Source organism: Grus americana, chromosome 2 (assembly GCF_028858705.1).
Source record: "Grus americana isolate bGruAme1 chromosome 2, bGruAme1.mat, whole genome shotgun sequence".
In the NCBI taxonomy this organism is placed as follows: Eukaryota; Metazoa; Chordata; class Aves; order Gruiformes; family Gruidae; genus Grus; species Grus americana.
Window position 1 is genome coordinate 54133708 of NC_072853.1, and position 12733 is coordinate 54146440.

General features: G+C 43.8%; 1 protein-coding gene across 6 annotated transcripts in view; it reads right to left on the reverse strand.

The window, feature by feature from the left end:
• Positions 1 to 362: 362 nt before the first annotated feature.
• The window catches only part of DLGAP1 (DLG associated protein 1), a 422037-nt gene continuing 409666 nt past the window's right edge, over positions 363 to 12733 (reverse strand). For all 6 annotated transcript variants that reach the window (XM_054816398.1, XM_054816402.1, XM_054816401.1 and 3 more), the window contains 3 exons: positions 6313 to 6404; positions 3837 to 3989; positions 363 to 975 (listed from right to left, as the gene is read on the reverse strand). In XM_054816398.1, the coding sequence (XP_054672373.1) occupies positions 766 to 975; positions 3837 to 3989; positions 6313 to 6404 (455 nt within the window). In that variant the 3' untranslated portion in view covers positions 363 to 765. The remainder of the gene's footprint in view (positions 976 to 3836; positions 3990 to 6312; positions 6405 to 12733) is intronic.

A 12733-nucleotide genomic window follows, 5' to 3' on the forward strand; every position in this document is an offset into this window, starting at 1 on the left:
TTCCACTTTTTCACCTCCCAGAGCTGTGTGGTTTTTTCTCCCCCCACCCCGGCTCCCCACTCCCGCCCCAGCCCCCTCCCCTTGTGTGACTCCTTAAATTCAGGTGAGAAGGTGTGATTCGGAGGTTTAGAATAAAGTGCGCCATCTGCTTTAAAAAAAACAGTAATAAAAAGAAGGGAATCCGAGTCATAGCTCCTTTCATCTTTTGTGAGGAAGACGGCAGAGTCCGAAAGGATCACCCTGCATGACTGAAATTTCCAAAGTCCCCTACAGTTTGATATTGCTGTACACTGGGTAACAGACTAGCTTTAGGTCAACTAAAGATCATGAGTAAGTTAAACGGAGCATCTACTGTACAGGTGTGCGGGTGGGTGGAAGTCTGAGCGCTGCGTTTATTTGTTTCAAACAGAAAAAAAGAAAAAAAAAAGAAAGGATCGTACTCGTTTACATGAGGCAAAGTGGCAGCATCAGTACATGTGACAAAGCATCATGATGACATGGGCGAACCTTCGGAAAGCAAGGGTGATTAGAGGACATCTCTCGGAGGACCGACAACTACGCCACGGCAGTGGAGTTCACTGGGAGCATCGGGGCGGCTGCGTACAGAGAGAGGGAAAGGGGAGAGGGGGGGAGAGAGAGCGAGAGAGAGAGAGGAAGAGGAGGAGGAGGTACAAATACTTCGTGGTGACCTTGAGCAGGAGCCTAGAGGGGCAGATTATACATGAGGCTTGTCTTGCCAGAGAGAGTCCTCCCGGTTGGATCCCTTCATAGCCTGGTCTGGGCTTCGGGGATGTATATCTCAATGCTTTCGGCGCTCTCGGTAGCTGAGTTCTGGCGGACCGATGCAGCGCGCTTGGCAGCCATCAGCCGTTTCCGGGCCTCTTGACGCTGCGAGCTTTCCAGAGAGCGTTCTCGTATGAGTGGCACCTGACCTTTCGATGGCTTCTTTGGCACTGGAGGAGGGACCCTTCTCTCCTGATCAAAGCAGAAGGTTAATGGCATTATACAGCTTCGCAGGGAAAGGCGGGAAAAACTAGGATACGTCAGTAGTTAGAACACACATTTTACCTAAGGTTTGTTAGCTCTTATCTGCCTTTCTGTCTTCAGTGAACTGGCTTTTGTGCTCAAGGGTTCATAAACATAGGGCAAGGGCAAAGGGGAGGGGAGGGCCGGCCGTAGTGCTACTTCTCCTCGGGGACGGTGCGTGTGAAACGCCCGGCGCTGCCAGGGCCGAGGCCCCCACCACCGCCAGCCGCTTAGTGCGGCTCCCCGGGGCGGGGGGGACCCAGGCGTCTCCTCCTGGTGCCAGGGACTAGAAAGGAGAGCATCTCGGACGCTGCCTCCCGTGCGGCCGGGGAGCGAACGCCGCTCTTGGCAGAGGAACTCTGGAGAGCCCCGACTCCTGGGCCACCCTCTTCTATACGTGCATAACTCTAGGCGCTCTGGCAACACGGAGGTACCGTGGCTTTGGCGTTCCCACATGCAGACGGGAACTAGCTGCCTGCAGCTGGTGCATCAGAATAAATACTTTTTAAAAACACCACGTGTTTGTGTATCTCTTTCATAGTTGCTTAACGACTGCTCAAAAATCCCACACTTGGGGTCTCACCGTGCAAGCTCATAAACTCTAGTCTCCTGCTAAATAGGCATGACAAGCTACAATCAGCTAGAAATAGTAAAAAAAAATGGTAGGAAAAACTTAAAAACCATTAAGAGAACATGCATTAATCATCACGGTGGCAGCTAGCTCCAGATACGCGGTCAACAAGGAGGACCTTTATGTATATCCTAGTGCATGTACACACACACAAAAAAAGCCAACCAAGAAAACCCTCAGAGAGGGATCTGTTCCGAAAAAGAAAAGTGTATTCAGGTCTGAATTTCAGGCGGCCACAAAGACTTTGTCAAGTTAATTAGATTGTCTTTTAAGTTACATCCCCTTCCAACTGTGAACATGGTCTCTGAGCGAAGGGATTTTATTGCACTACAAAGGTCCCATTCTGCCCTTTCGCTTTCTCTCATGCTGCTCACAACAGCTTCCATGGCTCGAAATATAAAGGTGCTTAGTTACACTTATTCATACTTCTCTTTTTCTCTCCGTCCAAGGATTAATCTATGCTGCTTAAAAAGGGCCCAGTGGCAAAGGCCAGAGGCAACTGCAAATATCAATTCCACAGAAAATTTTTTCTTCTTCTTTTTTTTCTTATCCTTTTTAAGAAAGATGATCTGTTTCATCTAAAATCATAGACAAACGCTGTTGAAACAGGAACACAGTCAGTGTAATTCTTTAAAATCTTTACCTTCCTACTGTAGGTCCCTTTCTTCAGCACTACTTAACTTCCTTTAACCCGTTATAGTCTTCTTTTTGTTGGAAACTCTTTGAAATGTTTTTCAGAAGCAAAGAAAAGGCACATTTTTTTTTTTTAAGGAAAGCTCTCGTTTCTTACTGCTGCAATTGCAAACACTCGGCCTAACCGTTTTACTGTAAAAGCTAATGAAAGACCATATACCAGCATTTCTGTGCATGCATGTTTGACGGTTTTAACTTCCTTTTCTGACAGATACTGAAAAAAAAAAAGAAGATAAGAAAATGACTTGCCTTCGGTACCTTGGGCTAGGAAAACACATTCCCATTCATTCCCCTACAAAACACACTAGGTGTGCACAAATGGTGTGAACATGGCACTCCTAAGTCAGGAATGAGTATTTAGTCTTGATCGGAGGAGGAGAGAGAGTGCTACCAGCACTGCCTTTGCAAGCTTCCTGCTGCAAGATTAATGGGGTTTGATATTATTACGGTTATTTGTCTGAAAGAAAACATCGCTTTGGTCATCAGCAGCCAGCTGACCATAAGTTGGGGCAGCCCGGACTCCTGTCTGAGCCCCCTCCTTTTGGTGACCCTACCTGTTGGCTGTGTTCATTGCTATCAGACCAGCCACAGTGGAAATTCAGCCATCAAATTACATACCTATAAGAGCGCGACATTAGACCGTTGATTCCTCTAGGAATGGGTCTGTCTTTTAAGGATTTTCTGAAACATTTGTGTATTTTGGCTCACCCAAGTGCCGTTTGTCTCGGTGCAGATAGTGAGGAGAAAAATAAGGCAATGGTGCCAAATGAGAATGGATAGTGAAATGTGGCTCACACTTGGAGATGTGGTAGTTTTTCATGGTGACAGAAGACGACTACATTTAAAAAAAAGACCAAAGCTCCAGATGATTTTTATGCTACATTGGGTAAACAACACTACCAGCAAAGTTAACCTGTTTATGAAATCACCCATTTAAAAAAAAAACAACAAAAAACAAAAACCAAAAACCCAAACAAATGGACAAAAAAAAAAAAAGATGTAGAAGTTCTTTCATGTAACATTTTGGAAGGCATATTTTTGATATTGCTCTGTTTGTAATCTGGTTACCAAAGTCAGTGATGGTTACAGTGCTTCCCTAGTTTTTTCAGTAACACAACCTAGAACTCTTGCTATATGCAATAGTATGAACCGTAAATGTGATTTATTTAATTTTAAGAATCAATATATAAGGCAGTTCCTTCCAACGATTGATCGTCTAATATGATTAAATGTAAAGCTTAACAAAGTACCACATTCCCATTATCCGATTCACAAAGACAGATTTGGTTTAAAAATATGCCTGAAACATATTACAGATAATATCCCAGATGATTATTATGTAAACATTGTTATTACAATGAAATTAATTTGATATGAGCTTCGTTTCACATTTTTAACGTCAACGCTGTAACACAGAGGCCTATTTAATCTGTCCAGTATTTGTGCAGGGTTTTAAATGAAGCATACAAAATCTACAATGTTCTACCTTCTTGTCATGAGGATCCATCTGTTTCCAATTATTGGCCTTTAACTGATGAAGTTCATCAAATTTCATACTAATATTTTCTATGGACAACTGCAGCATATCCCAAAACCCTGCTAAATCCTGGGAGGTCGGCCGTGGATGTGCATTAGGATTCTGTGCAACAGAAGAAAAAAAGACACGTTGGCTTTAGTACCTCTTAATGTAAAGCATTTGTGCAAGCGGTTACGAATCTCGCTAGCAAAGCAGTTTCCGCAGATCCAAGCGATCGGTGTGACACAGAGAGAGAAGCAAAGCGGAGCGCTACTTACTGACAGGGGTTTTTGCAAGCCGCTGTGCCCCCCGCAAACCCCCACTTGCCGAAGGCAGCGGCTGCCCCCCATGGACCACAGGGAAAGGGCGTGTGGCAGGTCCCCTGTGGCAGGATCTGCCTAGGGATGTTCCCGGGCACAACCGGTGATATCCTAACTGCACTGGAATTAATCGCCAGCCTCCTCTTCACTTTCATGAGGAAGGATTCCCTGCCACGTTTGCGCTGATACCTGTGCAAATGCACATTTGCTGCTTGTGCAAATAGTGATATACCGATGCATGAACAAGTTTCCACACTTGGAGAACCTAAGGTCTACAAAAGCATACCATTTCAAGTAAAATTACCTCTTACACACCTCAGACCAATTTCTTCATAATTTTTTTTGACAAGAATAACCTCTGTAGGGTAAAAAGCTCAGAAGAGAACATGCAGAAGCACCGTAATCCCATTTCTACAGGTGCATTTTTAGGAAGAGTGAGACTGGGACACATGAGGAGCGTTACTTTGCATGTGCAAACTGAGTCCCATTCATCAGCCCCAGAATACCGCTCAGAAGAGCAGACCTGGGCCGTTAGCATCTCCAGCGCAGCACGGACCAGACGGTGGTGACCCGAGAGGTCCTGTTCTGTCTTGTGTCCCTTCAGTGAAACCCAGCTCTGAACATTTTCTGCATGCAGTGGACATACATGAAATGGTCCCAATTGAAACTCTTCAAAAAAAATGAGGTGTTGCACACGCTCACTTCAAGACTGTTTTTTTGTAAATGTTGAGCAGTCCCTATGCCAATCTGAGTCAGCAAAGTTTCATGGATGCTGTGGCCTCATAAAATTACATTGATATATTGTTAATATTAAAGAATAAATAAAATATTATTAGACCCCTGCATGTTGCTTTACATGGCTCAAGTTTTACTCTGTGTTTAAGTTTTCTCCCTCTCCAGAAGCAATAAACCCAAAAGAGTTGGTTGCTTGCCTTAAGAAATTTCTAAGTATTTTGCTTTTCACAGCAACACTGACAAATGATTTTGATAGGATGATTATACACCAAAGGAGCAATTATTGAAAACAATAAAGTATATATTTTTAGATTCGTAAGGACACCAGATATTATACTTGGATTCCTAGTTTTTCAGTGCTTGACACCAGCAGGTTGCTCAGTTGTAGGCCTTTACAAAGATGTGCAACCAGAATGTCTTTTCAATTTTTATATTAAGAATTGGAAGGCTTAGGCAGAGTTGATTCCTGTTGCATTTGCCCACTGATGCAGATTTCAGTTTGGAGCTTGATTTTCAGAGGTTCATTAGCTGAAGTGTAAGACAGTCACCCGACTCCGGTGAGCATCACAGGGTTTGCCTTCCCTTCCCTTGTCTATGCTGAGAGACCATAATGCTCTATGCTTTTGGGGCTTCTAGAAATTTATGCCAAAAATTGGGAATTAAATGTATTGTATCTACTCTGCAAGGTTGGGTTGTTAATTAAAAAGTTTGAAAATATTTATAAGTGCTGGCATTTTTGAGAGTACTGCTTTAGATATGTGGTGTGAAATGTATTTTTATCTACCAACAGGAATATCTTTCTGATTTTACTACTAGGATAGCAAACAATAATAACAATAGTGGTAGCATATACCTATTACATACAGTAATAGTAATGATAACATACAGCCTCTTTGCCCTTTTAGCACTTTGGAAAAATACTTTTATCTCTTTCGTTGTTGGAGTTGTGGAACAGGAGGCACCAACTTTCAGTGTCTGATTTCCTGATATTTCTGTCTGGCTGAATACAGGCAGCATTTGGATTACGTGGGAAAGCCCCACTCGTGAGACTTCTGGTCCACCCCGAAAGACACTGAGGAGGCACCCACGCATCTCTGTGCCCATGAGAACTGAACTCAGGGGTCAAGGGACAGATCCTTGCTCCTCTGAAGTCAGTAGCAGAGCCTCAGTGATATTTCACCCATAGCTTTTTGCCTGTCTTTAAGGCTATCAAGCTTTTGTTACGCTCACGCTGACTCTGCCATGTTTCATAGAGTTACTCCCAAATTCATATCTAGGCCTTTACTGGAAAAAAAATACCTTGTTAGTCAGAAAATCTGTCTAGTTTAGATACGATTATTCACAGGGTTAGTAAAAGGCACACAGCAGTGTCGAGCAGAAAAGTTACATACCAGGTTTTCTTCACAAAGTTCTCTGAACTGGTAAAATTTCTGGGCCATGAGAAGCTGGGCACTGCCCACTGCAGTTCGAATTTTCCCTAGAACTGAGAGAAAAAGAAACGTAAGTCAAATGCTTTCTTTGCTGCGGGCAACTGAAAGCCTATAAAAAGAGAGGAGAAAGCTGCGCAGTGGTCAGCTTTGGCCTGCAAAAAGCACGCTATCTCTCAGTCATGGATTAGAGACACGCTCATAAATCTGAGGCCAGATCTGCACTATGCAACAGCGCGCTGCAAGGACTCCCAGGGCAGCTTGCAATGGCAAAAATACTCATCTGTTGCTGCAGCGTACTCTCATTCTCCCCAGAGAGACCAGTTGTATCCAGCAAAGAGCACTTCCATGGCAGTATAAATATGGCTAATCAAAAGCTCTTGCAACCTGTATAGAAAGCTCTCCAGAAACGACACCTCCCGTTACCGCTATGACCCAGGCTCAAGCTTTGAATATAAACCCAGGTCCCTGTGCAAGAACGTGGGGCTTTCAAACCCTGTAATGCCATCTACTCTGTTTGGAAAACACTGTGTCTACCAGCATTTCGGCCATCTCACTTAGCAACTTGGCACCTTGTTTTCAGGTTTAGCTGAGTGTTGCTCGATCTGAGCCCCAGAAAGGGAAGGGTGATTCTAATGCACACCGATGAATCTCATTTGGACCCTCTGAGTATTTTCCACAAGCACAATCTGAGGTGGCTTCTGCCTTTGAACCTGGATGCCCAGGCATACTTCAGGGAGCAATCAGACCCTGGCTTCTCCTCTCCTGCTTGCTGGTGACCTGCAAGGAGGCAACAAAAAGTCCTATCCCAGCTCCTGCGCTGTCTCCCAGACTCCTTTGTACAGACAGCTGGGTACTTATGGTCTCTTTGGACTCACTGAGTACTGTGAAGGACTGCAGTAAACCAGAAGACAGCCCATAGTAAATTCCTCTGAATAAAACAGGAGCTCATACCATTTTGGTTGCATTCATCCTCACTGAAACAGTGGGGTTTTACTGCTGCAAGGGGTAGCTGAGATTATGGTACCTGAAACAGAGGCAGACACTGGTGCATTCAGTGACCTGCATTTCCCCGGGGCTTTGCTGAGTTCTGGTAGAGGGCGAGAGTGTGTGTGTGTGAACAAGAAAGCAGCTATTGGTTTTTTTGAGACTCAGTGCTCAGGAAAAAACCCCAACAGCTATGCTTTATGCATGGTCTTTAAATAAACAGGCTGGCATCATGGATGTATCTGGCTCCACCATTAATGTTCCCTCAGCTGAAGCAACTTATTATCCCCCAATTCTTTGGTTAAATATTGATTTTAAAATTAATTTCCTTTAATAAAAAAATATTCACCACTTTGTTAATAAAAAACATGAATGGCAGCCACTGTGTCACAATTTTCACTATCATAGATATTTGCATTGTCCCAGCCCTCATATAAACACAGCAGCTTCTCCATGACAAATTTACAGTCTGGATACATGAGGCAGGTGAGGGAAGAACAAGAAGAACAAAGAGATGAAGTGGCCTGCTCAAGGTGAGTGAATTATTTGCAGAGCCTAGAAAAGATAATAGTCCTAAACTGCCATCCTCTGTACCATCCCCTGGGCATGGTCACTTTTTGTGTAAAACCTAATCCAAGATTAGCAGAGCTCCACTGGCAAAATACTACTAAGTGTTTCGACTTACCACAAGGTAAAAATAAATAAATAAATAAATATGTAAAACTTTGCTATAACCCCTTCTGACAACATTTTTAGGGTCTCAGGGTCCTGTGCCTGGCCGCAGTGCATGTTGGCAACTTGCGACCAGACAGACCGCCACCACGCAGTCTTTGGTAAAAGAAAGGTCTCTCCCAGGGATTCACTTGCGTAGCCACACGCTAAGCAGACTGGCACAAGCACTCGTGATGAACCGAAACCAGACACAGAGTAGTACGAAATCTGTGTTCTGCTCCTTCAAAACAAATGGCTTTTCCTTCAGCAGCCTTAAAGCTTGCTCCTTAAGGCTGCTGAAGGAAAAGTGGTGTGTGGAGTTCATTTATATTTTAGACATACAAAGGGAAAAAAAAAAAAAAGGGAGAGGGGAGGAGAGACAGTCTTTTCACATTTTTTTCAGAAACTATAGGAAAGAGCTCTATGAACACACACAGAGCCCAGACTTTCATTTTGTTCCCAGAACTCAGCTCAGCACTGCCAGGAAATAGCCGTGAACTGGAAGATTCACTAAGTGGAATATTTTCAGCATATTGCGCAGGGAGTTTTGCACACAACTCTCATTATTGTTAGCAAGGCTTGCGTGTCTAATTCTATGCGCACAGTGCTGAAAATGGACCCCTTGGTGTGTCTAGTCATTTATGCAACCCAATATGCAAACCACTCAACTGAAAGGACTCTTCAATAGTAGGAGGAGCTACTCCGGGAGCTTTCATGTGGTTCCCATTGTTATGAAAACTCTACCCACTGAGTATATTCGGGAACAGCTGCCTCATCTGGAGCTCGGCCACTCTGACGCTTCCCAAGACTTGAGAAGGGGAGGAAAAAACGGTCTCTCGACTTCTCGGGACCAAAAAAAAAAAAAAGAGATGAGGCGGGTTCTTGCTGGAAACTCTGCACCACCCGAGTTGGAAATCACATCCCAAGCTCGAAGAAATGTAAATACACCTTGTTGGTGATGGATGGGAATGTGCCCCTTTCTTTGAGGGAAGAAGAGCTTAATATTCAGAGATCTCAGCAGAGGGAAAAGGAAGTCCTTGTCCTTGGCTGCCTAGCGACTGGCTATTTGCCTAAAAACCATCATCCCAGCTGACTGTGGGATGCATGCTGATGCTGTTCTCTATTGTTGCCACTTCTGCTGTAGCCCCGGCTGTATCTAGTCAAGTGTCACTGATTCCTCACCCCTCAAAAGCAAGCGGTCTGTTAATGCGCAACCAGTCAACAACCAACTCTGTCATGGAAGTTAGGAGGGGAAAAAAAAAAAAAAAAAAAAGGACAAAGCATGTGAAAGACTGAAAGGAATCTCTCCAAAAGGCACAAAGCCTTATCAATAGTTTTGTTTCCAAATGCACGTTGATTTTAGTGTTTCAAGGCAGAGTGCTTATTTTGCTTACTCAGTCAAAACCTGCGGTGCCAAAGAGAAAGGCCAAGGTGTAGTAAAAAACCAAGAAGTAAAAATAGACTGATACTTTCTGAGGAGAAAAAAAGGTTTGAAGCCAAATACCAAGAAAATTAGTGGAATTGCAAAGATAATGCTCAAAATATGTAAGAAAAGAAGTAGAGAAATCTTTATCAGCAAGGGAGACAGGATACAGGAGAAAAACAAACATTCAAATCAATGTGGTCAGCTAATAGGATACAAATAAGATGTATAAAACCAAGCAACAACCAAATAATACGACTGATCAAGATGCAATCATAACGGACTTAAACACCTATATAATATTATTCATGTCTGCTTTCTATTCCATACAGGGTTATACAGCACACTCAGCACTGTCAGATCTGAATGCCTTCCAGTAATGCATTAAGCAACATTATTAACATCCATCATATGCTTTGCTGTCACCCCTTCCCCAGGGGAAGAAGTGTGTGTACTGCAGTGTTTTGTTTTTACAGTTTGAATTTTTCCTTCCTCCCCCCCCCCCCGCCCCTGCTTTGCTTTGACCTCTCTTCCTTGTAAATCCAGTTCTCTCCTGTGATGACTTTTAAGAAATAGACAGTTACGTCTGTTCTGGAAGAACTGCTTCAGTATAGCTATTTTGATATAATTCAGCTATTGTGGAGTGCCTCCTATTATTGTTCTTGACTAGGGGTCAGAGAATGTTATTCTAGGATAGACACATGCCTGGGAATTTCCGTGTTTCTCTAAATCCCCCAACCTGTTCACCTTTTAAAACATTTTTAAATATAAACTTAGACTACGTGCTGTTCAAGGAATCAGTTCTTGCTTCTCTTGGTTCTAAGAACTGCATAGGACCTACTTTGGGATTGTGGAGCTCTATGTATCTCCTCCCTCTCTCCCCATTTTCATGGGAAAATAAATGAAACAACGACAACAACAAAATAATTTCAAACACAAGCAAAGAATTGGTGATATTGTTGTCTGCTCCACCTTGGAAGGAGACTGTGTGTGTAACGAGGATAACAAACTATAAGAAAACAACAACAAAAACCACCTGAAGTGATGTGAATAGTCATCACATGGAAGCCACGGGAGTTTTGAGGAATGGCAGCATTATTTGGCCTCAAACCACCACCGGATCTCTTTGCATTTCAACTCTGACAGGCCCCAGGGTCTAACAAGGGACAAAGGAGGCACTTTAGGACTGTGACTATCAAATGCCCTTAAAGTGAAATCACCTGGCTGGTAGGCAGGGCGCAAGCTAGGGAACAGAAACCCAGCGGCTCGCCCATTGCCCCAGGAGCAAGTGGCAGGAACAATAACCGAAATTACAGGGACACAGCCTGACATTTGCGTTGCAGATGTTGGCTGGGCACTGTGCATATGAAGCAATCCTGCCACAGAGCTGTCACAATCCATTTCCAAGCCAGGATGGACCAGCGTTTTAGCCTATTCATGTTGACAGACCTACATTTAAATAACGCCAGGCATGACAAAAGCCAGGAAATTCAAAGTTAAAGCTACTGCTCGGGTCTTCAGCTGAGCTATTAAGGAGAAAACAGCCAAATGGAGTAAGGGATGGAAGGGGCAGTCCTTGCTTTGAGTCATATTTACTTATAGGAGTGATCTCATTGAAATTAATAGGGCTGTCTGCATGAGTAAATGCTGTTCACTGAGAGTAAAGCAGTTTCCATGTGTTCTCTGACTTACTCGGCTTTTATTAGCACACTTCACGGTTTTTCCCTAACTATATTGTTTCACTACTTGCAGATTTCTCTTCTTTCCTTGCTAGCCTTTGGACACTGGCAGGGCTGGCTTTCCCTGGAGAAACCCTCGCAGAGGGAGAAGTCCCTTCTGGAGAGAGAAGAAAACTGGAGGAAGGAAAGGACGAGTTGGGCAGAGGGCCAGAGGCACGTAGCCAGGGGAATTCCAGCAGGACTCGTCCACACGTCAGGCTGGTGACCATCCCTCTGCAAGGCTGCATCAGCCCGCTGCGGGACGAGGCCACCTCGCACCTCCGAGCAGCAGGGACCACAACAGCTTGGGGAAGCCCTGCAGAGGACTGGAAAATGGTTTTCCTTGCTCGTGACTGACAGTGAATTCAAGGTTCTCCTTTTATTTTGCCATGCACAACTATTGCAAAAAGAATATCATTTCCTTAACTGTCTTCTCAGGTGTCTAGCCTTCACTCTTTTTTATGTTTTCCTTTGAAACAATCAAAACAAAAGAGAAGAGCAGAAAGTGTGCAAATATTGCATAATTTGCCAGAACTGGCTGAATTTGCAGAGACTTTGGTCCGAAGCAGTGAGGTTACTGCAGATTTGAGGTCAACCTTCATTTGCAGACTAGCCCAGAGGAGTATAATGTACACGCAAGACAGTTATAATGACACATGTTGTCAGAGCCTTGGTTTTCTATTTTAGTTTTTACTTGATTGGCCTGACTTGTCTTGCCACTAACCCCACATTACACCTGACTTGTGGTGAATCAGGCCCACTGTTTGCTTTGGATGGTTATCTTTGCATCGAAGCCACGTTACAACCCTGCATGGAAGAGAAACATTTCTGAAGGAGGGGGCAAAATGAAGTCCTGAGGTTCTTCCAGAAAGGTTAATGCCCCATGTAAAATAAAAACAACAGCAAAACATCCAGCAAAAGCCAGGCCGAGGCGGTAGGTGTACGTTCCTGTGCACACCGCTGCCGTGGACAGAAGCGGTCAGAGGCTGCTGGCTAACAGCGCGGCGAGGCTCTGGCTATATGAAATTTTGCAGGGGAGAGAGGAGGAAAGAGTGGAAGGGGAAGAGAAAAAAACAAACAAAAAAGGTAAACAATTGAGGCATGATCCAAAGCGTGAATCAATTCTCACAAGGTGTTTAGCCTCATATCTCTAACATCTTGTTTGGTTTTTTTTTTTTCTATGAGAGCCCTAGAGTTTGTAGCTGACGTCCCTGTAACAGCAAAATACATGGAAATCATATCAAGTATCCTAGCTTAAAGTGTGAGTGGTGTTCATCTGCCTGTTACACACGCCGCAGCTTTATCAGAAAATGATTTCAGATAAAACCAGAATATACTATACAATAAATAATTCATGGCGGAAGGGGAGCCACATTTCTCTCTATATTGGCATTTTCATCGTGCAGCCACTGAACCACAGCTTGTCTTTATACACAGCAGCAGACTCCATTTCCCAGCTAGAAACATTCAATCCCATCTGGTAGATTCATTCCCAGCTAGATAATACCCAACGTATCTATGTAACATACAAGCTACTGTCAAACAG